Raw genomic sequence first — 26,408 nt, forward strand, 5'->3', positions numbered from 1 at the left:
GAGAATTACGAACTTATCCTGCCTTTCCTGTATGAACTCTATATCTGGGTACCAAATAGATGAGGGAAATTTTTCCTTTATAGCACTATTCTAATTATATTCCTATAGTAAGGAGTGGCAATTTAAATATCACCATTTTATATCTCTAATGCAATAATGGATCTAGGCAAAGATCACCAAGAGCTGCTAGAGACCCTCTGGTGAAAGCTGATAGGGTACTTCACAATGAACGCAGAGGGAAGCCAGCAGTGTACCGGAGCTAGCCTGATTGGCTCACAAAGTCCAAGTGTTAAATTTTCAGAAATTTTGTTGACGTTATGTTGGTAGCTTAAAACCAGCTACGGTAGGAATATTTATACTATAGAAATTGGTATAAATCAGGGAAATGCTACAAATCAGAGTCCCCCACTTCAAACTTGCCCCACGCTGGTTGTTAAATACCAGCACACCACTGGGTAAGGTTAACAATACTTGAATACAGTGATCAATCTTAACATGACTAAAAGGGAGAAAGCCAGATTTATAGGCTTCTGATAAAAGTATAAAACACCAAATAACATATTCTTGCCAAAAAACAAACAGACTCAAATCTGATCAAACCTCTAAATCTAACGACCAGTTACAGAAACTAGAGGGGGGAGAAACATGCTAAATGAAACCACATGTATATAAACAGCAAAAGTCCAGAATACGGAAAACTCCACAGGATAAAAGATTCAGTTTCCAAAGCAAATAAATTGCAAGGAAAAAGAAAAGGGAGGGGAGAAGGAACCTACAGATGAAGAGACTGAAGAGATAAATCAGCTAAATGCAATATTTGACCCTTGTTTGGATTCTGATCTGAACCAACCAAATGCAATATATCTACTGACATTAGATCTGACAGACTGGGAAAACTGAACACTAGCTGGATAGTTTGATAGTAAGGAATTACAGTTAATTTTTTAGTTATGATATGGTTACATTTTAAAAAATAGTCCTTATCAAAGTACCTCAACATAATAAAGACCATATATGACAAACCCACAGCCAACATCACACTCAATGGGGAAAAACTGAAAGCCATCCCTCTGAGAATAGGAATAAGACATGGGTGCCCACTTTCACCACTCTTATTCAACATAGTACTGGAGGTTTTGGTCAGAGCAATTAGGCAGGAAAAAGAAATAAAAGGAGTCCAAATAGGCAATGAAGAAGAGAAACTGTCACTGTTTGCAGATGACATGATTTTATATAGAGAAAATCCTAAAGAATCCATCGGAAAACTATTAGAAATAATCAACAACTACAGCAAAGTTGCAGGGTACAAAATCAACTTACAAAAATCAGTTGCATTTCTATACTCTGATAACAAACTAACAGAAAGAGAACTCAAGGGGCCAGCCCCGTGGCTGAGTGGTTAAGTTCGCGCGCTCTGCTTTGGTGGCCTGGGGTTTTGCCAGTTCAAATCCTGGCAAGGACATGGCACCACTCACCAGGCCATGCTGAGGTGGTGTCCCACATGCCACAACTAAGGGCCCACAACTAAAAATACACAACTATGTACTGGGGGGCTTTGGAGAGAAAAAGGAAAAAAATAAAATCTTTAGGAAAAAAAGAAAGAGAACTCAAGAATAAAATTCCATTTACAGTTGCAACAAAAAGAATAAAATATCTAGGAATAAATTTAACCAAAGAGGTGAAAGACCTATATGATGAAAACTACAAGACATTATTGAAGAAATCAATGATGACAAAAAGAAATGGAAAGAGATTCGATGCACATAGACTGGAAGAATAAATATAGTTAAAATGTCCATATTACCTAAAGCAATCTACAGATTCACTACAATCTCAATCAGAATCCCAGTGACATTCTTTACAGAAACAGAACAAAGAATCCTAAAATTCATACCGGCCACCAAAGACCCTGAATAGGTAAAGCAATCCTGAGAAACAAGAACAAAGCTGGAGGCATCACAATCCCTGAATTCAAAATATACTACAAAGCCATAGGAATCAAAACAGCATGGTACTGGCACAAAAACAGACACATAGATCAATGGAACAGAATCGAAACCCCAGAAATAAAACCACACATCTATAAGACAGCTAATCTTTGACAAAGGAGCTAAGAACATACAATGGAGAAAAGAAAGTCTCTTCAGTAAATGGTATTGGGAAAACTGGACAGCTACATGCAAAAGAATGAAAGTAGACCGTTATCTTTTGCCATACACAAAAATTAACTCAAAATGGATCAAAGACTTGCAGGTAAGACCTGAAACCATAAAACTCCTAGAAGAAAATATAGGCAGTACACTTTTTGACAGCGGTCTTAAAACGATCTTTTTGAATACCATGTCTACTTGAACAAGGGAGACAAAAGAAAACATAAACAAGTGGGGCTTCATCAGATTAAAGAGCTTCTGCAAGGCAAAGGAAACCAGGAACAAAATGAAAAGACAACCCACCAACTGGGAGAAAATATTTACAAATCATATATTCAACAAGGGGTTAATCTCCAAAATATATAAAGAACTCACACAACTCAACAACAACAAAAAACCCAATCAAAAAATGGGCAGAAGGGGCCAGCCCTGTGGCCAAGTGGTTAAGTTCGCGTGCTCCACTTCGGCGGCCCAGGGTTTAGCCAGTTCAGATCCTGGGCGCGGACATGGCACTGCTCATCAGGCCATGCTAAGGCAGCATCCCACATGCCACAACTAGAAGGACCCACAACTAAAAATATACAACTATGTACCGCAGGGCTTTGGGGAGAAAAAGGAAAAAATAAAATCTTTAAAAAAAAAATGGGCAGAAGATATGAACAGACATTTTTCCAAAGAAGATATACAGATGGCCAATAAGCACATGAAAAGATGTTCAACATCACTAATCATCAGGGAAATGCAAATCAAAACTACACTAAGATATCACCTTACATCTGTTAGAATGGCTATAATCACCAAGACAAACAACTACAAATGTTGGAGAGGATGTGGAGAAAAGGGAACCCTCATACACTGCTGGTGGGAATGCAAACTGGTGCAGCCACCATGGAAAACAGTATGGAGATTTCTCAAAAAATTAAAAATAGAAATACCATAGGACCCAGCTATCCCACTACTGGGTATTTATCCAAAGAACTTGAAATCAGTAATTCAAAGAGACTTATGCACCCCTATGTTCACTGCAGCATTATTCTCTATAGCCAAGATGTGGAAGCAACCCAAGTGCCCATCAACTGATGATTGGATAAACAAGATGTGGAGTATATATATATATATATATATATATATATATATATACACACACACACACACACACACACACATACACAATGGAATACTACTCAGCCATAAAAAAAAGACAAAATCATCCCATTCACAACAACACGGATGGAACTTCAGGGTATTACCTTAAGCGAAAAAAGCCAGACAAAGATACACACTGTACGATTTCACTCATACGTGGAAGATAAACTAACACATGGACAAAGAGAACAGATTTAGTGGTTGTTAGAGAGGAAGGGGGTTGGGAGGTGGGCACACGGGGTGAAGGGGCACATTTATATGGTGACTGACAAATAATGTACAACTAAAATTTCACAATGTTATAAACTATTATGACCTCAATTAAAAAAATAGTCCTTATCTTTTAGTGATTCATACTGACATATTTACAGATGAAATGACATCACGGTGCAGGGAGGAGAGAAGTGGATGGGGTACAGATGAAACAAGATGAGTCTTGAGTTGATAACTGTGAAGATGGCTGATGGATACATGGGAATCCATTATGGTATTCTCTCTTCCATTTTTTAAAAAATTTCCCATCATTTTAAAGTAGAGATTTTCTTTAATTTTGAGATACAGAGATTTCTAGAGTCTTTAAATTGGCAAAGTAAGCAAAATAAGCTAAAGTACTGGTTCTCAAACTTTAGTGCACGCTGGAATCACCGGAAGGGACTGTTAAAACAGACTGCTGGGTCCCCTATCTCCAGAGTGTCTGATTCACAGGTTTGGGATGGAACCTGAGAATGTGCATTTCTAACAAGTTCCCATGTGATGTTGATGCTGCTAGTTCAGGAACCACACTGAGAATTGATCTAAAGGTCTAGTTGCTCCTAGGCTGCCAGGAACTTATAGAAATTCGATAAACATAGTGAGTAGGTAAAGGATAATAAACTGATGTCTGCTCTCACAGTTTCTGAGTTTCAAATCAGACTTATCTATAGCGTACTATATTTAAGAGGACAGAACTTTTCCACTGATGAATGAGGGGACCAGGTTCCCTATTCAATACTCAGTAGCCTAATTTTTTAAAGTTATACATATAGACAGAAAACAGATCAGTGGTTGCCTGGCAATGAGAGTAGAAGGAAGGCAGCTGCAAAAGGGCACAAAACTTTTGAGGGTGATGTATCGTATTGATTGCAGTAACGGTTTCAAGGATGTATATGTATGTCAGAACTCATCAAATTGTGCTCTTTAAATATGTAGAGCTTTTTGGATGAAAATTATACCTCAGCAATGTTGTAAGAAATGTTAAACATATAAAAAGTACATGTGATTTCACATTTTTACTAAAGATTCAACTAAGCGGCCAGAAGTGTTTCAAGGAATGTGAGGTTTCTTCCTCATAAAACTCCAGAAGCTGGGGTACTGAAGCAATCCAAGGATTTGAGAGTTCCCATTCCTCTAGTGAGCAGGTCTCCTATGATTGCTCCCACTTCTTCACCATGACTGTAAAGCTAGGGGATAATTTATTCTAGGTGCCCCTATACCTTGAAGTCTTTGTAAAATGATCCAACTTCTACTATGAAAGACCTTAAGAGTTCATCCCAGCCCTCCTCCTTCCACATCCTCCCTGAGTTTCTTCTTCCTCCTAGGCAGAACTTGTCAGAGATGGGTGGCATTGCAAAGTGCCTTCTCTTGTTTCCTCAACTATGAAGTGGGGATAAAACTACCACTATAGGATTGTTATATGGATTAAGTAAAAAAATTCTAAGTGTCTAGCATCTCCTTAGAAGGAGCTCAGTAAATAGCTCTTTCCTGCTAAAAGTCCTTCTCTGTGACACACACACACAAAAGTTAATGAAAATAATTACATGTGTTTTCTGAAGGATCACTTGGTAATCTTCAAACTAAGACTTAACGTTGGAAGATTAAACAGTTAAAAACTCTCATCAAATCATAAAGTTGTAGAAATTGACAGATTTCTTTTTCAGAAACTTATTTTTGAGCACACTCTATCCCCTAAAGAGTTTCATAATGTTGAGAAACTGCTCTATTTTGGTAATGACGATCAACTTCTACTCTGGCAGGTGCTAGTGAATTAAATGCCCCAAAAGCTGAATCAGAATAAGGACAGGCAGGTTGTCACTGATGTGCTGTCAATGCATACTCCCCAAACAAAAAAATCCTTTGATGCCTTGAAAATTCTCTATCCTAGAGCTTTCAAAATAGTGACACAATTTTCCTCTACTTGGAGACAGTAATCGAAGACATGGATATATAAATATATGTTTTCTGACTTATTCTATTATCCTTGGGTATATTGGGGAATTTGTTCCCATTATTAAAAGGCCAAAGTTGGAAGAAAACAAAAGACTGATCCCCTGGGGTTAAGAAAGCGGGGACTGTGGCCAGTAGTTGCACACTCTTCTCCTCTGCCCAATTTTTACTCTAATAGTAGAATTACTCCTGAGTGCCCATTTTCAGAATATACTAAATCCAGTGTATTCAAAGTTTTTATTAACTTAGTTTCATTTTTATCAATTGATTGAAAAGAAAAAGAACCCAAATCAGATTTCAATGTGGTTACAGCCTAATCATTTATATAGCAAGTTGAAAATTACTAACTTACCTGGACGGTTACTTCTATGTTATGTGTCTTATTACTATAGTTTCTTGGGTTCCACTTCAGTATGAAAATAGGACCAGACAAATGAATAGCTTGCCCTAAATGAACTCCATCAATCTTAACTGTGACAGAAGTAATGGAGGATAAGGAAAAGGCCAAGACTCTAAAATGAGAGCATACATAAATGCATGGTTTTAGGTATTTGTCATTGTTTTTATAAAGGAGAACAACCCTACTGTAACCTAAAAAGATATGAGTATAGGCAGAAGCATCACATTGTACAACTGTTCATACGACCACTATTCATATGATCTGGATTCTTCCTGAAGAGTGGCTTTTGGAATTGTATAATTCAGCAAATGTGAATTGGTGAGAAATTAGAAACTATTCTTTTATTTTTTAGAAAGGAAAATCAATTTTCTTTTGACAAATCCAGCTGGATTAGATCCAAAGTTCTTTCTTAAGAAACTCCTGAAGTCCTGGTTTTTCTCATAGGAAAAGAATATAGGTCAGACATCTCACTTTGTTAACCTAATGTCAACCCTACCGTCTATTCATTTGGTTCCCAACGTATCTGCCCAATGAAGCAATGTCACAAACAGAGCTAAAGCTACGACCCTTTCAGAGAATATAAGGTCTAAATCTGATCTCCAGCTCCTATCAAAAAACCTGACTGAGAGATGTAGGTTCCAGTTCATTAGTGATCAAAAAAATAAATTAAAACAGCTTGGTACCATTTTTTCCAGATTAATTAGTAAATCTTTTTAAAAGTATAAATATCCAATAATGATAAAAGTGCTATGAAACTGGCACTCATATTGCTTGGTAATATAAATTAGTATCTGTTTTAGAAAGTAATTGGGTACCTTGTGCACTGCTGGTGGGAATGTAAAATGGTGAAGCCAGTATGGAAAACAGTATGGCGGTTCCTCAAAAAATTAAACATAGAATTACCGTATGATCCAGAAATTCCACTTCTATATATATATATATACCCAAAAGAATTGAAAGCAGGGATTTGAACAGATATTTGTACACCCATGTGCATTATTCACAGTAGCTAAAAGGTGGAAGCAAAAGTGTCTATTGACAGATGAATTGGATAAACAAAATATGGCATATACATACAATGGGATGTTATTCAGCCTTAAAAAGGAACGAAATTCTGACATATACAACATGGATGAACCTTGAGGACATGATGCAAAATGAAAGAAGCCAGTCACAAAAGGACAAATACTGTATGATTCCCCTTATATGAGATGTCTAGAGTAGTCAAATTCATAGAGACAGACAGTAAAACGGCGGTCGCCAGGTGCCAGGGAGAGTGGGGAATCGGGAGTTATTGTTGAATGGGTACAGATTTCAGTTTTGGAAGATGAAAGAAGTTTTGGTGATGGATGGTGGTGATGGTTGCACAGTATTAATGCCACTGAACTGCACACCTAAAAATAGTTAAAATGATAAATTTTACGTTATCTATATTTTACTGCAATTTTTTAAAAAAGATAGTGATTGTAGTTACAAGAAAAAAAGTAATTGGGCAATCTTCATCAATCGTCATTAAGGAATTCAAACTCTTTCATGTAGAATCCCACTTCTAAAACTCTATCTAAAGAAATTATTCAAATGAAAGAAGACTCTATATGCATCAGATGCTCATCCCCAAATGAGAAAAAAATCTACAAGTTCACCAATAAGATAGGAAAATGGTTAGATAAATTGTGGTACATTCTCTCTGTTGAGAGGAAAAAAGTAGGAATTAGAAGACTGTGCTCTATGATTATACTATGTAAAAACACACCTAAAAGAGAATGCCTGAGAAGGAAAACTCAGAAACGAAAGGTTATGTTGTATTACTTTTCAGAATAAAATTTAACAGTATAGGGGCCAGCCCAGTGGCATACTGGTTAATTTTGCACGCTTAGCTTCAGCAGCCTGGGGTTTACAGGTTTGGATCCTGGGCACGGACCTAGCACCGCTCCTCAAGTCAGGCTGTGGTGGCATCTCACATAAAATAGAGGAAGACTGGCACAGATGTTAGTTCAGTGACAATTTTCCTCAAGGAAAAAGAGGAAGATTGACAATAGATGTTAGCTCAGGGCCAATCTTCCTCATGAAATAAATAATTAAATAAATAAATAAATAAATAAAATTTAAAAGAGCATATATATTAAAAAAGGGTGCCCTTATGTTTGAAAAAGGTTGTAACTCTCTCTAATTCACATTGTTAAATTCACATCCCAACTGAATTTTCAATTCCATAAGGGTTATATAGCTTTTGCTTTTTTGGAAGGCTATATAGCAAAATGAAAAAAATATTTCTGATATATAATATGAATTTTTAAAAGTAGGATACCAAAGAATTACATATATTTTGACTATAGCAATGTAAAAACATGCAAATAAAAAGGCCGGAATAAAATACACAAAAATAGTAATGGTAGGAGTATGAATTTCTGGACGGTTTTTAAAATTTCAGCCACTTAAAAGAATTACACATTTTTTAACTGAATGGGAATGAAACAGTAAGCAATTTATCTTTATATGATATTTAGATTGTTGAGAAAACTAAAGTGGGGCATCTCATAGCTTTCACATGGGAATGTAGTCACAATGACTTAATCTCCATCAACATCCCATTGAAGGTAAATTCTGAACAATTACTACATACCTGATGTGTGTTGAGTGAAGGAGTCTTTCTAGTGGTTCATGGTTAGCACAACTATAGAGGAGTGACTTAGGATTGGTGATAAGAACCACAGGCCACTCGCCAAAGATCAAATCTGCAAAGCTAAAGAGGTCATGATCAAAAGAGAAGAGCCGGTACCTAGAGACCAGAGGACAATACGGTAATTTAGCCACTTGATATTATAAGAGGGCATGAAGGTTATATCAGTACAAATGTAAAAATAGAAAAGCCTACGTTCTGAGATCATGAGTTTGAATGCAGAGTAAATAATATCGTCTCTCTTTCTTCCCTTACCCCTATCACTTCACACTTCACATTTTTCACAACTGAGATCTGATTGAAGCGATGAACTTAACTGTGCCCTTGAACAATGCCTGCTACACAGCAGGCACTCTTTAATTTTTAAATAAATCCTTGTTGAATTTGATTTCTATACTTTAAGACTATTTTAAACCTAAGACATTCATCATAAGCCTAACACCTGACATTCTTCATTCCCATCAACAATGCTACATAATATTAAAATGGACACAATTAGAAACCTTTCATTCTGCTACATAATATTAAAATGAACACTATTAGAAACCTTTCATTCTTCTTTTAAACCTTTATTTCTATAATTTCAAAGAAATTAACGAAAGTTAAGTTGCTTTGATTTTCTAAATGCACGATGAAAGGTATAACTATTCTTTAAAGAGTAACCAAAGTTTTGTATTTCCTAACTTTTAGAACTGAAAGAAGAAATGATGAACTATGGGAGAAACAATAGTGCTCACCAAACATTCCACATGCTCCCCTGCTTTTCCCAGTCTCCCTGGTATTAGGCGGGGACCATGTGACTAGTTCTGGCCAATGGGCTGTGAACAGAAGTGACATGTATCACACTTCTGGTCCAGGGTAGTTAAGAGTGAGTGTGAGTTTGAGCTCTCTTCCCTGCCCTGGAATTGAGGTGTTGAAATAGTGGAGGAAGTCTGAATCCTTGAGTTGTCTTCTGGAAAAGAGTTGCCCTGACTTATAAATGAAAAATAAACATCTGCTGGGTTAAGCCACTGATATTTCTAGATTTATTTGCATCCACAATAAAGCCTAGCCTAATATTACTAGTAGACTATTTTTAAAAACGCTTCTATTGTACTAATAAAACTTAAATGTTTCTAAGGGCAGGTAAATGTTAGGTCCTTTCAGTAAAACTCCAGATAAAACCCCAGAGTTGGAACACAGAACAGCAGGCAGAAGAGAAAGAAAGGAAATGGTTTCATAATTTACATCACTTAATTTGTAACTGTAGCATTTATAAGAAGCTGATCAAAGTTTATGAAGACTATCTGGTAAAAGGCAATCCCAGCCCAGCCCACAGCCTCACAGTCATGATGGACAGGTCTTAACTCAAAGTAATTACAGTTGCCAACTAATTACAGGCTTCAAGCGTAGTTCTTATACAGTTTCTAGAAAAGCCAACTGAAATGAGTAAGTACCTTCCAAGATGGAAAGCTGTTTTTTAATTAATCAAAGTCATTAAAAATAGAAAGACAACATGTTCAGCTAAACAAATATTTATTGTTGATATCTTCAGAGACTGGGTTTGAATAAATTAAACAGCAATTGATAATAAACAATGAGATGATACTCATCTAGACAAACTCTTTCACTTAGTTATTCTCAAAAAAATATACATAATGAGATGATACCTATACTTATACTGCACTTAGTTACTCTCAAAATATATATTAAGTTCTTCTCAATATATTTCTATTTTACTATAGTGTATGTTTTTCATAAATATGTTATGTTTTCTCTTAAAAGACTTTAACTTTAAAAAAACCAACTATCATCTAATTGAAGAACTTAAATCACTAACATCTTGTAGCAGTGACTAGAAAGGTAGATATAAAATTCAGGAGAAAAAATGACACATTTCTCCTAATATTTCTCAAAGTGTGGTCCATAGAGCACCTGGTGAGCTTTTTAAAAAATGTAGTTTCTTGTCTTCTAACCCAGACCAACACAATCAAAATCTCTAGAGCTAGGGCCTGGAAATTTTTATTTTTAATAAGCTCCTCCATAATTCTTGTGCACACTAGAGTTTGAGAATTATTTCCTCAGGGATGCATCTTGAAAATTCAACATAACATAGTGATGGCAAACATAACTGTTGCAACAAGGTTTTTGCATAATGAGAAAGACTGCCAGATACATATATTACTTTAAAAATACAGAGACATCACATGTTTTTTCTTAGCTTATCACCCATGATAGCAATAAGAAAACTATCACTGCGTTAGCAAAACTTACACGTATACGTTTTATTTTTTAGGGTAGTTCCTTACCTTCTGTTATCCTTCCAGTCTCCCAACTCAAGTTCCAAAGTGCCCTGGAAGTGACGAGTGTGCAAAACAGGCATCAGTCCACCAAGCGTATGGAGGTGCCCACACAAATAAGCTGTAGCCGAACTAACCAATGAAAAATAAATGGAATAAATGAACAAAGGTAACTTGTGAGGCCAAACTAATGGAACTGTCTCTTCAGGAAAGCAAGATGGGTAGAACAACATAAAAGAATTAAACACAATTTATTTTGATTTTGGAAGGCTGCCTCACCTCATTATTGACCGAATTCCCGGTGATGGAGAAAGGATAGTGGACGTTGTAAAGTGTCCAAACCAAATACTGTGGTTGCTCCGACTACTTTCCTTGGCCAGTAATTCAAGCTCCTCCATCCGTTTCTGAAATGGAAGAAAAAGAGAAAGAGCTTTAATTAGAGCTCAGGCTGAAATCTAATGTCAACAAATTAAACAACTCCTTTGAAATTTTATAATAAGTATATTATGTCTAGGGCTTAAACTCTACTAATTAATGACCTGTATGGACCTCTGTAAGTTTCAAACTGTTTCACATGCATTATAATCCATTTGATCCTAAAAATAACTCCTGTGCTAAGCAGGGCAAGTATTATTCCATTTGAGAGATAAGTAAACTGAGAAATAAAAAATAATCTTTAAATTATATAAATTTCTTTATCAATTTCTTTATAGAAATAAAGAACCACTAATATTTTCAGCCTAGTACACTACATCACAATTAATAAAGAGGATCTTGAAACTAAACTTCTAAAAGAAGATATATGTATGTCCATGGAAAGCCTTGTACCTGAATGTTCCTAACACCTCTACTCATAATTGCCAAAAACTAGAAACTATCAATCAAGTGCAGTATATCCATACAATGGAATACTACTCAGCAATAAAAAAAAGAACTACTGATACACACAAAAATATGGATGAATCTCAGAAACATTATACTGAGCAAAAGAAACCAGACACAAGAGTGCATACTGTGTCATTTCCCTTAAAAAAAATTCCAGGACATGGGGCTGGCCTGGTGGTGCAGTGGTTAAGTTCATGAGCTCTGCTTCAGCAGCCTGGGGTTCACCAGTTTGGATCCTGGGTGCAGACCTACACACCCCTTATCAAGCCATGCTGTGGCAGCACCCCACATATAAAGCAGACGAACATGAGCACAGATGTTAGCTCAGGGCCAATGTTCCTCAAGAAAAAAAAATTCCAGAACAAACAAAACTAATCTGTACTGATAGAAAACCAGTCAGTGGATTCCTGGAACTTAAGGTGAAGACTGACTGCACAAGAGAACAGTCTGGGGTGATGGAAATGTTCTGTCTTGATGGTGGTGACAGTTATACCAGTATATACATTTGTCAAAACTCTTCAAATATTTAAAATGAGTGCATTTTATTATATGTAAATCATCCCTCATAAAGTTGACTTCAAAAATAATTTGTACAGGGGCCAGCCCTGCAGCCGAGTGGTTAAGTTCACGTGCTCCACTTCAGTTGTCCAGGGTTTCACCAGTTTGGATCCTGGGCATGGACATGGCACCGCTCATCAAACCATGCTGAGGCGGTGCCCCACAAAGGACAACCAGAGGCACTCACAACTAGAAGTTACAACTACGTACTGGGGTGCTTTGGGGAGAAGAATAAAAAAAAAGACTGGCATCAGTTGTTAGCTCAGGTGCCAATCTTAAAAATAATAATAATAATTTGTACATATACACATATACATTAATATTATCTGTAAAGTACTTATAGCAATGAATTCCTGGGCCCTATCGTCAGGGTTTCTAATTTGGTAAGGCAAGGGTAAAGCCTGGGAATCTGCATTTTACAAGACCCCAGCTGACTTTCATGCAGATGATCCTTGAAGCATACCTTAAAAAACATTATTCTATGCAGCAGGCTTTAAAATAATAAGTTAATCAACTCTATCTAAAGACACTTGGTAGATAGGAAACAAAATATATCTCCATGAAATAAAATGCCTAATATAATACAATGAATTTGACAATATTCTGTTTCCTTGATTCCTCTGAACCCTCAAATCACTTTGAATCTCTTTCAGCACTTAGCAAATTCTGCCTTTTATTATAGTTATTTCTGTACTGGTTTTATGCCCCACCACTAGATTAAATATTCTAAGAGGCTAGGGACTTCATCTTATCGCTTCTGTATTCCTATATATGCGCACATATATCGTGCATATGGGCATGAGCTCATTAATGAGTTGAGACTTGTTGTTCCAAGAAATAATGAGAGGTTCTCAGATGTGACTTTCTAGACAGTTTTAATCCAACAACACTTTTCCCCAGCTTACAAAAAATACTTTAAAAGAAACTTACTTACTTCAGTGGTTGCCCTTCTCTTAAAAAAAAATAATATACATATACATACACACAGACCATTAGTTAGAAATGGCAACTGTGGAGAGTTAGGAATATACCATAGAGTATACAAAGCTGTATGCTCTGGCATGCTGCACTTAGTACATATTTAATTAACATTTACTAAATAAATATCAAATATGAGGTACTTCTTTCCCAGATTTCTGGGACAAGAACAGGAAGAACAATAATAGTGCTAAAGTAGCCAGTAATTTCTTCTAGCCATAACTGTAACCACAGTAAACTTTTTCTCAAGCTTTTCTAGATAAGAACTTTACCTAGAATAACTTTAAGTGAGCCACATGTATCCAAGAAAAAATAATACAGGTTAGCTACAAAGGGAAGTGAGTTTTTACGGTACCTCATCTAGAATTCCAAAGAAATTATAGGGTCTCTTAGGCCCTGGAGTTTGACTGGCATCCAAAGCAATGAAAGAATAGTTGCCAAACGGAGTACTGTGGACATAATGGAAAGAGCCATCCCTACGTACGGCAGAATATTTCCTAAAAAATAAGACAGGAAAGTTTTAGTGCAACCGTAATAGGACAGAATGAGTTTAAATTCTTTCCGTAATATCACACTATATTTTGCTGCCCTTTGAAAAGGAGGTTTCCTAATCTGACAGAGAAATACAATAAACTAGATCTAGAATGGATAAACAATTAAAAGAAATTTTAAAGACTTTTCTCCCACTGTCTCTGAAGGCTCAGACAAACTAATTCATTAGTAACCAAACACAAGGTCACCACGCAAAGCAGAGAAGCAGGCATTGTTTTAGGCAGTCCAATAAACACTTAAAAAGAGGTCAGTCAGAAGCCGGTGAAATGGTACTTATCGATCATTAAAAACTTTAGTGAGGAACTACTAAGTCTCCAGCAGAATTCTTGGTGTAGTGAGATACAAAAGGTGTTTACTTCTTGAAACAGGACTATAGAGGCTTAACTCACAATAAAGCCTGGCAAAGATGAAGTCATCGAGCCAGGAGAAAAACGTTCAAGTTAGGTCGAGGTCAGTAAATCTTTTTCAGTTCCTAAAAATATGTTGATAACATACACAGGTCAACACCCACTAATGAAAGTCCTCACCACCTTAAGTATCAACGGTGTTCAGGGGTCCATAAAGTTGGAGGGTGAAGAGCAGAGAGAAAGGACGGGTAGCATAGTACACAGAGTGGGCACTCATTAACTACTTGTTGAATAAATGTGAAGAAAGGTACGGATTATATTGGGGGCATACCCATATTATTCAAGTATCAGAACATTATAAGAAAATATCTAAGTGTCTCATGTGATGTTTTACCTAAGAGCATAAATGAAAAAATACAAATAAACTTCTGAAACAGTGTGCCATCAGGGAGCTATATTTAAGACACAACAGCCATCAAATAAATCCTAAAATAAATATATCATAGATATTACAATTAATAGTCAATTCGTTCCACTGTCTCTCTTCTTGGTATTGTTAAAATTTCTATTTCAGGTTTTTTCCTCATTAAAATTTTTATATTTCTCCTGCTTAATTTCAGAGTTATTCTTCAGAATTTATCATCTCAAATGTTGCTCACTTTTGTACATTTTTGACACATTAAAATTCAGCTATTTAAAAATAAATCCAACTATTTGAAAGCAAAGGTTAAAATATACAATAGTTAATAACATTTCTTGAATTCTGGATTTTGGCATTCTTTTTTTTCTTATGGGTTTTTTTGCTTTGTTTTTTGGGGGTTTTTTTGTTAAGGAAGATTGGCCCTGAGCTAACATCTGGTGCCAATCTTCCTCTGGTTTTTTTCCCCCCTCCCCAAAGCCCCAGTACACAGTTGTATATCCTAGTTGTAGGTCCCTCTAGTTCTTCTATGTGGGACACCGCCACAGCATGGCTTGATGTGAAGTGTGTAAGTCCACTCCCAGGATCTGAATTGGTGAACCCTGGGCCACCAAAGCAGAGTGTGCAAACTTAACCACTCAGCCACAGGGCCAGCCCCAGGATTTTGGTATTCTTAAGATCAAGATTTAACTTTAAGAGTTTCTTCCTACAGGTTGATATTTCTGTAATGTCTGATCTCTAGAAAAATGCCATTTATTAAATTCAGATAAAATTTAGGTGGTTAGAAACAAAAATATAAAAATATGAAACTTTAAAGTGACTAATAACTTTACTTTCTCAATAACCAGTCAGACCCTATGTCCTGTTAATTCTTCTTTGAAAATGTTTCTTAACTCCATTCCCATAATCACCATTAAAGATACAGATAATAGGAAATGAAAGATTTTTCTCTCTGTCCTTTTCCTGTCTCATATTAACAAAAGGAAAACCTCCTCTCCCAAGTTATGATAACTCTAATTATAAATTAATGTTAATTAACCAATGCTTTTTGACCTGTCATCCTCAAATTGATGTCACTGTCCCTATGTCCATGAACTTTGTTCAGATAGGTATGACTTCTATTCATTTCAGGCCCCTTCCATATGAGGACTGGACTATTGCAGGACTCTCTTACTTGGTCTACATAACTCCAATCTCTCCCTCTGTTTTCCTTTTTATCCCTATTTTTTTTCTTTCTTGTTATGTGATTGCCCTTTATAAAATACTGTTTCCATTATGTTACTTGTCTCCTTAGGAATCTATACTGGATTATGAACTATTACTCATCACATCTAAATTTCTATGCTTGTCACTTAAGACTTCATAAATTGGCCCCAAGCTACCTATCCAGTGTCATACTAGTCCTCAATATGAACCTATATTCTGGTGATACCAGTTTCCTTACTGCCCCCAAAGCTCATTCTAGCTTTTAATGCTCTGAAGTTTTGCCTATAATCTACCCCTCAGAATTTCTTACTTTTCCAAATGCTACCCATTTTCTAAGACTGGACACAATTTTCACTTCTTTTAATAAAGTCTTCTCTAACTTGCAACTAGTAGATATACAAGTTCTAGAGATCTAATGCACAGCACAGTAATTACTGCAACAATACTGTATCATAGACTTCAAAGCTGCTAAGAAACTAGGTCTTAATAGTTCTCACGACAAAAAAGAAATGATAATTATGTTTATGATAGAGATTTAGCTAATACTACAGTGATAATCATATTGCAATATATAAATGTATCACATGAAGACACTGTACACCTTAAACTTATATAATGTTATACATCAATTATATCTCAATTAAAAAGAATTTTTAGGGGCCAGCCCTGTGGCCCAGTGGTTAACATCACCATGCTCCACTTCGGCGGCCTGGGTTCCATTCCTGGGCATGGATCTACACCACTTGTCAGCGGCCATCCTGTGGCAGCATCCCACATACAAAATAGAGGAAATTGGCACAGATGTTAGCTCAAGGCGAATCTTCCTCAGCAAAAAAAAAATTTAAGTCTCTTCTATGTCTACCCCATGCTGACCTCTGGTTTTTGATTTCTCAGAGTGATCATCATGTATACCAAATAATCCAGCATTTCATGAGCCATTCCTTCCTGTTCTTTTCTAATTGTTCCCTAAACGATTTTTATCTCCCTTAACTAGACTTCTTTGAAGTTAGAGGCCATATTTTTTAAGATTAGCTCTTATATCTGATACTATCTAATGATGGGCTCTCAATAAATACTTGCTACTTGATTGACAATGCGGAACAAAGCTACTGAATACCCTGCAACTGAAAGTGAAATTACAACCAAAGAAGAATCCTAACACACTGAAACTAGAGAATTGGTTTCCTAACAAAGATCCTTTCACAGTCACAGCCTTTTTCACATTCATGGCACATAAAGAAAATTTTAATATTTCTGTGACACACTGGGATGAAAAGATAAAGCAGCCAGGGGTGATCAGCTAGGCTCTTCAGCCACCCCAGAGGCTGAGAGGAGCAGTATCTCAGCAACCCTAAAACCCACAGTACTCTCGTTGACAAGCTCTGATCTAAATGACTTCTGATGTACAGCATGGTGACTACAGTTAACAATACTGTATTGTATATTTGTAGTTGCTAAGAGAATAGATCTTAAAAGTTTCATCACAAGAAAAAAAAATTTATAACTATGTGTGGTGATGGATGTTAACTAGACTTATTGTGGTGATCATTTTGCAATATATAAAAACACCAAGTTATTACAGTGTACACCTGAAATTATATAATGCTCTATGTCTATTATATCTAAATTAAAAAATAAATGACTTCTACTATGTATCAATGGCAAAAAAAAAAGTCTGTGTGGAATATTAAAAGTACCTTGGGCAAACAAAAAGTATTAAGGTATATGACATAGAAAATTAAAGAAAAAGTCCTGAAACAAACAAACAAAAAAACTGAATCTGTCACACACACACACACACACAGTCTCCTTTTCTAAATTACCAGAGGTTCTTTACATAGAAATTTTATCTGTTAAAAAATGTTTTCAGGGGCTGGCCCCGTGGCTGAGTGGTTAAGTTCGCGCGCTCCGCTGCAGGCGGCCCAGTGTTTCGTTGGTTCGAAACCTGGGCGCGGACATGGCACTGCTCATCAAACCACGCTGAGGCAGCGTCCCACATGCCACAACTAGAAGGACCCACAACGAAGAATATACAACTATGTACCGGGGGGCTTTGGGGAGAAAAAGGAAAAATAAAAAATCTTTAAAGAAAAAAAAAATGTTTTCACCCATTCATTGAAGGTAACACATTGAGGTCTGTCTTTTGTTCACTACAGTACCTGTAATAATTCTCAACACTCTCCAGACTTGGAATGTTGAATGTATCTAATCAAAAAGAAAAGAGCAAACATCATCTATATTAAAAAGAAAAACGCAAACATGTTAATGACTAAAGAAAAACGACAGTTCTTTCAATAACACTTTATGTGGTAGAATCCCAACAATTAGATTGATAATTTTTAAAACTTGATAATACAATTCAGATTATCCGGAAACTTATTTAAGGTACCTAGTATACTGGAGAATAATAAGCACTTTGAATTATGTACTGTTCAATATAAATCAATTTGAAGTTATAAGATTGCACCATTCTTGCTGCTGTTTTAATCATGTGATTCTGGAAGGCAGCAAGGACTGGATTTATGCCTGATATGTGGATCCAGGCTGAGTGCTTCTAAACAGCAGATCACTTGGAGAACAGGACCAAAATTCCTCTTTTCTTAAATCTTAAAAAAGATTCAGTAAAGGAGTTACATAATGGTAAGGAGTTAAGGATGTCATAGACTATTTAACTGGAAATACAGAGCTTGATTGCCTGGTTGCAATAGCTAAAATTGATTCTCAGCTTTGACTTTCAGGAATCCACTACATTTCTAATAACCTTAGAGAATAGGCTGTAAGTCCAGTTTAGGCCAAGAGAAATATTGTCATGTATGTAATCCTCTTGCTAAGTAAGAGTACAAGTCTGTTATAGTTAAATCTTAATAAAAATTTGTTTCCTCTCCTATCTTAATGCAATATATGAACATATATATAAGCATATACCATAAGCATTTATGCCGATACAAGTCAGATTATTATGAACTCCAAAGGACTATCCAAATAATTTAATCACAAGAGTCTGTTTGATATTTCTTACTTGAATTAAGTTAGTAGCTTGGCTTGGAAAACTTTTTTTAATATATACCAATTTGCTTTATTGCAAAAGAATTCTACCTGTACCACTAATTAGGATCAGGAAAAAGGGGAAATGTCAATATACCAGAGAAAGTTGTAAGCCAGATAAGCTATTTTTAATTTATAATTCCTAGTTGCTTTGTAAGAACTATTTATAAAAAGGGCATTTTCCGATCAAACCAATAGCTGTGCCTTTCACTATGTAGATTATCTGTTTAAAATGATAGCTTTTAAAAAATATATAACTAGGTAGTTATTAGCAATGAATAATCAAATGAGGCAGACAAATGAAGTACTTAACCAATATGAAAGTCAACATTTATAAAACAAACAAACCTACTATCAGCACTCTTTTGGAGAAGAGTTCATCTCCTTACTAACACAACGAGAATCTAAAAAACAGAAAGGGATTACCCATCTCTCTGCCCAAGCATATGGGGATTTATTTGCAATTTTGATTTTTAAATGTATATACAGTAAAATTCAATCTTTGTGATGTACAGTTCTTTGGATTTCGACAAATGCACAGTCCTGTATCTACCACCACAATCAAGATATACAACAGTTCCATCATCCCCCAAAATTCTCTCATGATGCTTCTTTGTAGTCAACCTCTCCTTCCATCCTCAACCCCTGGCAACCACAATCTGTTGTCTATAGTTTTGCCTTTTCTTGAATGTCATATAAATGGAATCATACGGTATGGAGACTTAGGAGCTTGGCTTCTTTCATTTAGTAGAATTATACATTTGTAATCATCCCCCTGCATAGCTTTTGCTAGCAGCTTTTCTTCCATGTAAAGAAAGGCCCATACCAACTTTCCCCTCAAAGGCTAACAGGGACATCTGAAGTTTTAAAATCACATATTATACTTGTATTTCAGAGTTGTGGCCTTCACTGTACCTAAACCTATATTACAATGTCCCATTTTATAACTTTATAATCTAAATCGGAGAATCTAGGCTCCTAAAGGAAAAAACAATCTAGTCTTAATTATATCTGAGTCTTGACTCTTACCATGATTTCCCTTGACATCGAGCCACTTGGTTTTCTCCATGACCCTTGTCTTCTTCAGAATACTCTGGTAAGTTTGCCATTCTACCTCATGCTGCCTGGATCCCCAGTTTTGCTTTGTTTTGGCATCTGTCAGGTCTCCTGTAGATTTACATAGGAATTAAATCACAATGCAAAATAAACCCCAGGTGGTTCAAATATTTTAAAAAATCCACAATGAAGGAACAAAGATACTTAAAAGTAATTAACATGTATAAGCATAACCACTTAGGAGTCCATCTATGTCCAAAGCAAGCCATCTAAAATAAGACTTTCTCAGCAAGGGCTTTATTTGTTTCTTATAGGTTAGCAAGTGCCTACTTAACCTCCAGTGATATTAGAAATGGGTTGCAAAAAACTATATGTTTAAAGAGAGTAGTACAAAATGCATCATAAGACTGATAACATGAACACTCTTTATAAGAAATGCCAACGATCTGGGCAGCGTGCCTAATATCTATGACCATATTTTCCACATTCAAAATCAGGGTATGTGATTTGACCAAGCATTATTTTTACAGCAAGTAGCAATCTGGAAGGTGCAGTCTGGACAATAATACACCAAAATTTCTAGGACACTAACAGACACTTGAAATTGAGGTCTTCCATAAAATGAAGACTGATACTTCATCGGATCAGCAGAGGTGTTTCAATAAGTGGGTGGGAGATGAATCCCCCAGTAGACAAGATAGTTGCTCCTTTAGCTTCTTCTGCTCCAACAGAGTTTGGGAGCAAATGGTTAGGGGTTTGAAGACTCTAAGGGAATCCAAGAAACGGAAGTACCAAAGGATGAAGAAAAAGTGCTCTAAGTCACTTGAAGCCTCAAACAATTGACAATATAAGACTAATACTGTAAAGAAAATGGAAAAGTTAGTAAACGAAGAGAACTTTTGATTGTGGTTAAAGAGATTTTCCGAATTCTCTCAAATCCAAATTGCAACAACAACAAAAAACAGATACATAGCAGACAACACACTAACTTGAGAATCGTGAGCCTTGCTTCTACCGCTTTGGCAAAATCTTACTAGCTTTAGCCTGGATCTTGACTCAGTTATGCATAGGCAAAAGGAATTATAATGTCCCGTCGCCTCTAGGACTCATCCGGGGCTGTGGCTATAGTGTTCCCAATGTCCCCAAGGTGAAAAGCTGGAGCCCTGGCTGGCATTCTACCATCGGGACCACAGAACAACAGGACAGCACGGCAATCCTCCCTACCTGTTGCTAGGACGAGAGCTGGTTGAATGATGTCAATAGTTTCAGAACAGAACTTCTCTAAGTCTACAGCTCTGCCTGGATCGCGAAACCTGCTCAGGTGAATGTCGGATATCTGCCGAAAGCAGGTATTAAACAGAGATATCTGAGTCAGAAAGAGGCAGCACGGGCACAGGCGACCCAGGCGCTCTCTCGAGGCAGAAGAAAAAGGCAAAGATGCAGCGCATCCAGGAACCCACCCCTCCACCCCCCCAGTAAAGGATCGAGCCTCCCAGACCGAGTGTGGGGCCCTAACAGGCACCAGCGGCGGCCCCGCGAAAACTGCCCGCGTCTTGTGGCGTCGTGGCAGCTGTGCACCCACCCCCACCACTCGGCTACCGCTGCATCACCTGCAGACCCCAGAAGATGTTGCGGGATCCGGGGCCCGGCGCGGGGTGCGGACTCCGGGGGGCGCGGAGCTGGGGTAACGGCGAGGGCGGACCGACCAGGCCGTAGTGCTCCAAGAGCACTGCCGCGAGGGCCGCAGCCGCCAGCCCCGCCACCACCTTGACGGCCAGCAGCGCGGCCATCCAGCCCGCCGGGGCACGGCCCTCGCGGTCCTCAGTGGTGCCCTGGCGGCAGCCCCGCGGGCAGCTGCTCTGGCCGCACTTCCGGACTCTATGGTCGCGGGCCTTACGGCGCCGCGCCGTCCGCCGCCTCCGGCTCCTGCGCCTCGCCGCGTACTTCCCCCTCGCCGCCCGCCTACCCGCCGCCCTGGGCTGGGTTTGCAAGTGTAATGAGGGCGAAGGAAAGGAAACCCGGAGCCCCTGCGCCAATCACGGTTGCCAAGGCAGCCCCGGTCCGGGAGGCGGGGGCTGGAGTCCTGACTCCGCCTTAGTCGATCAATCCTGAGCTCGCTGGGTTGGATTCCTCACCTGTCAAACCGAGTTAATAATACTTCCCGCGCGTCCTTAACGGGGTTGTTATGACAAAGTATGGATGAGGACACCTTTTAAATTGCTGTAGAAATGTGACAGGGGGCTTTTCTCTGGCCCTTCTGATTATTAACAACGTGCTTCCATAGGTTATTTATAAATGTAATAGTATGTTTTGTGAAAGTTATTTTCTCCTAAAACTGATTTCACATGCACTTGGTTACGTAATATTCCAGTACAGTGGTATACCATTCTCTTAATAAATTTTAAATACTTTCTATGGGCCAGGCGAAAGAGAAGAATTAGATTCTGGCCCTGCCCTTAGTTTATCTAGCCATTCCCTTATTGAACATGTGGATTGTTTATCATGTTCTGAATGTTCTGAATAAACATTTTTGAATAAACATGTTTTGACTAAACATTCTGAATAAACGGATTGCTGTTCTGAGTAAACATTTTATGTTTACATAAAAATAGCGTTTTACAAACAGCGTCCTTTTCTTAACCCCTTGAGTTATTTTCTTGAGATATGTTGCCAGCATTGGAGTTTTGCAAATTTCAACTCATGAAATACTTTTTGAGTACCTTTGGAACGTGTGGGGGAGGGAGAAATCCCCCCTTTCCTCTCTTGGTTCTTATGGCTGGTCCAATAGCCAACAAGAGAAAATCAAAGTTTAATACATGAGCATGGGGAGTTCACATATGCATGAAAAATTCCAAAGACTGTCAGGCATTCTGGACTAAGGAGAAGGCAGCATGGGTCTGGGCCTTCAAAAGGAAAGGAGGGAATTTACAGGAAGATGGAAAGAGCTAATGTTTGGTAAACAAATGTTTGGTGGGCCATCTAGAGACAATGGGACACAGAGAGGACTTTGACCAAATGGACGTTGCTAGGTTTCTCCCTATCTACCACGCCTAGTTCATATTATACTATAGTAATCTGTGGTGATAGCTCCTTCCTGGAACAGGCCTTCTATCTTATGTGCTTTTAGGCAATTAAGGAGAAGGTCAGAGTTTCTTCCTCAGCGTTTAGTTCTTAAAAATAATCAGCCCTTTGGGTCAGCCTGGTGGCATAGTGGTTAAGTTTGCATGCTCTGCTTTGGCAGCCTGGGGTTCACGGGTTTGGATCCTGGGTGCAGACCCGTACACCGATTATCAAGCCATGCTATGGCAGTGTCCCACACACAAAATAGAGGAAGATTGGTACAGATGTTAGCTCAGTGACAATCCTCCTAAGCAAAAGGAAGAAGATTGGCAAAAGATGTTAACTTAGGGCCAACCTTCCTCACCAAAAAAAAACCCAAAAAAACCAAAATCAGCCCCAAATAATCCTCAAAGAGACACATTTTTAGGTGGCCAATTTTGTTCCCCTTTAGTTCCACCTTTGAACTTCAAACAAGCCAGGAGCTAAGTTAATAGATTGCTCTATCTCATTGAAGCAGTCTTAGTCCTGACAATAGGTCAGTCCAGTTAAATTCATTTCAGGACGTGGTGATGCAGGTGGGCTCCCAAAGGCTCCAAAATATTGTGTAAGCAAGAAATCAGATATTTAATAAGAGGCATTTGTATGGAAACAAAAGAAAAACAACAGTTAGTGATTGGAGCAAATTATAAACCAGTTTCTGAGCCCAGGGGGCAGCCAGTCAAGAAGATTTCTAGATGTCAGAGTTGAAGCATCTTTTGCATTTGGAAATGTCTCTGATGATGTCATCAGGTGTTTAAATAACATTCTGAGTGGCTTACACAGCAATAGGCATGAAAATTGTCAAACGTGGGCTATTGTGATGATCTCCCTTAAGTTTATATCAAGTTGTTCAGTTTGCAGGGCTTCAAGAAAAGGGCAGCTTTAGTTCTTAAAGATTCCAATTCAAAAGTGGGAGAGAAATTGGAAAGCATTAGTTTGGAGAATTGTAACCAAATATTTGAGGAAACGAAAAGAATTCATGATCTAGTCCAGTTTACAGGTGGAAAACAAAACCCCAGAGACAATTAATAGAACCGGAATCTAATATCCACAAGTGTGTAGTATAATTTCTATCAAAACATAATCTTTCTTTCTAGAATCACCCTCATTTCTACCAAAGATAGCCAAATTAAGACTAATCTGTTTGCAAAATAATTCTAGACTCAATAAACTTGGTCTGTTTGTTCACATAAATACAGCAAGAATAGTGATTGGTCATAGAGGCTCTTTTAAATCTGCTTTGCTGGCACTTTTCATAAGAAATCTCAGATTGCACTTTGAAAGCCTCTCAAAACTGAGAAAGACATGCCAAGGACTTGTCATCAGACTCTGCCTGCAATATCAATAAATTTGAATGAATTCCTCTCTTCTTGAGGTGCCTAAAATATCCTGAGGTTTTTCCGCCTCCCAGGAAGTGACCTTCTTTACTCACCTGGATAGGCTGCTGAGAACCCTGAAAGCAAGATATCAGGCTGTTTTTCCACGGGGCTTAACTTGGCTCCATAAAGTACCTCAGTTCCTTAAAGCTGTCTAGTTATATCTGAGTCTATGCACGTCTCTCAAATATGACATTCCAGTCAAAGCCTTGGTAATATAATCAATGTTTCCAATTGTGTCCTATTATAAGGAGAACAGATTCTTATTGAACTTATGTAAATAACTATATTGCCATGAAAATAAGAATACTCACTCAGTATGAGTTTCCCAATTCTGGAGGGATCAGGTAAGGAGAAAAAGATAAATGTTTCAGTTCTCCTTACAAAGGTGTAATTTACTGAATTGCTGTGAATTATAGGTTGCTTAGAAGAAATGACAAAAAGGTTTAAAAAATCATCAATGTTTCAAACAAAAATTCATAAAAATTATAATCATCCTCATCAGTTCATTCAGATCCATGTAATCAATTCTTGATCTTTTGTTAGCAGTTTTATGAAGCCATCAGTCTCTCTGTTACAGTTCTGTAATTTCTTACCCAGCTCAGTTTTATGATCTGAAAGTTTATCAGAAACCTGTATTCTAGAGTAAATGTCAGAGTCCTTTCCATGAATCCCTTTAAAGATGAAACATTTGCAAAAGCATCAGAGTAAAACAACTGTCTGTAAATGACAAAAGACTTAAAGTGACATGTTTATAGATCTGATTACAATGCAGTTGACAAGGACATCTGGTTATTTCTGTGAGATACAACATTTTAAGAAATGTACAACACTTAATATAGAAATATGACTGATAAAATTATACCAGGACTTATTTGATTTTTAGAAATTTCATACAATTTTTAGAAACATATTAATAACATTCACCCATACACTATAACTTAAGAAAGTTTATCATCACTTATGTGACAATGCTTCCCATGCAATTTAACAAACCAAACAAGCCTAATTAGTTTAACAATACTTTGAAATGTTCCAGGAGCCCTCTGGAAAATTCCCAAAGTTTCTTCCAGGTCAAAAAGACTTCATTTTTTTTTTCCAAGGGCGATTAGCCCTGAGCTAACATCCACCACCAATTCTCCTCTTTTTGCTGAGGAAGATTGGCCCTGAGCTAACATCTGTGCCCCTCTTTCTCTGATTTATATGTGGGACACCTGCCACAGCATGGTTTGATAAGTGGTGCATAGGTTTGTGCCCGGGATCCAAACTGGCAAACCCCGGGCTGCCAAAGTGGAGAGAGCAAACTTAACCACTGCGCCAGTGGGCCAGCACCAAGACTTCATTTTTAGAATTTGACTTGGGGAAGTTTGTTAAAGATATCAAAGGTTTGGATGCTTAACTAAATAGGATCACAGATCAATACGAAACAAACTTAACTACCTGTTTAACCAGAGTGACAACAGAAGATGCTAAAGGCAAACATAGAAAGTTAAAACAGTTGAAAAACAAACCTTAGCTCTCGTAATAGAGAGATCTTAGGTTTTCAAGCATAGGAAATTATTTTGATAGAAACAAAATCCCTGCTTTTTCGGCAGACTACTTAAAAGTAAAGAAAAACCTTCCACAATCTCTTTATCAAGAGCAGACTACAGTTCAAGAAAACTTTCCTTTTAACAGAGAGAAAACCAAATTCTAATTTTGCACTAGCTTACTTTTGATATTAAAACTCATTTACTTAATTAATTCATTCCAATCTTAGCCAGCTGGACCATGCATAAAACTCTTTTCTCAAGGTTCCTTTTTCACAAACCTTCTATAACTTCCTTTTTTACATTCAGATTTTGTTCTATGTTTTCCCTCTCTTTTTTTTTTTTAACAAAATGCATTTCCATTCCTTTTTTTTTACTGAAAACACATTTTATTTCCTTTGATATTAAGATATTTTCATTATTATTTTAAGTTTTAATTACATATATTAATTAGAATTTTTAGCCCTTATAAACTTTAATTTTTAGTGATAAATAAACATGT

The 26,408-nt window shown here is 37.3% G+C and overlaps 1 protein-coding gene across 19 annotated transcripts in view; it reads right to left on the minus strand.

Annotated features, from left to right (window-relative positions):
* The window catches only part of TMEM62 (transmembrane protein 62), a 72,772-nt gene that overhangs the window by 11,309 nt on the left and 35,055 nt on the right, over positions 1–26,408 (minus strand). For 2 of the 19 annotated variants that reach the window (XM_070582756.1, XM_070582721.1), the window contains exons 1-10: positions 21,513–21,975; positions 21,127–21,238; positions 19,876–20,013; positions 17,961–18,006; positions 13,634–13,775; positions 11,137–11,261; positions 10,867–10,989; positions 8,522–8,677; positions 6,714–6,776; positions 5,851–6,010 (exon numbers count right to left, since the gene is read on the minus strand). In XM_070582756.1, the coding sequence (XP_070438857.1) occupies positions 5,851–6,010; positions 6,714–6,776; positions 8,522–8,677; positions 10,867–10,989; positions 11,137–11,261; positions 13,634–13,775; positions 17,961–18,006; positions 19,876–20,013; positions 21,127–21,238; positions 21,513–21,692 (1,245 nt within the window). In that variant the 5' untranslated portion in view covers positions 21,693–21,975. Of the gene's footprint in view, positions 1–5,850; positions 6,011–6,713; positions 6,777–8,521; positions 8,678–10,866; positions 10,990–11,136; positions 11,262–13,633; positions 13,776–17,960; positions 18,007–19,875; positions 20,014–21,126; positions 21,239–21,512; positions 21,999–26,408 lie in introns of those variants that run through there. The other 17 variants (XM_070582835.1, XM_070582803.1, XM_070582731.1 and 14 more) reach the window with 16 other exon arrangements.

Source organism: Equus przewalskii, chromosome 1 (genome assembly GCF_037783145.1).
Source record: "Equus przewalskii isolate Varuska chromosome 1, EquPr2, whole genome shotgun sequence".
NCBI classification, from domain to species: Eukaryota; Metazoa; Chordata; class Mammalia; order Perissodactyla; family Equidae; genus Equus; species Equus przewalskii.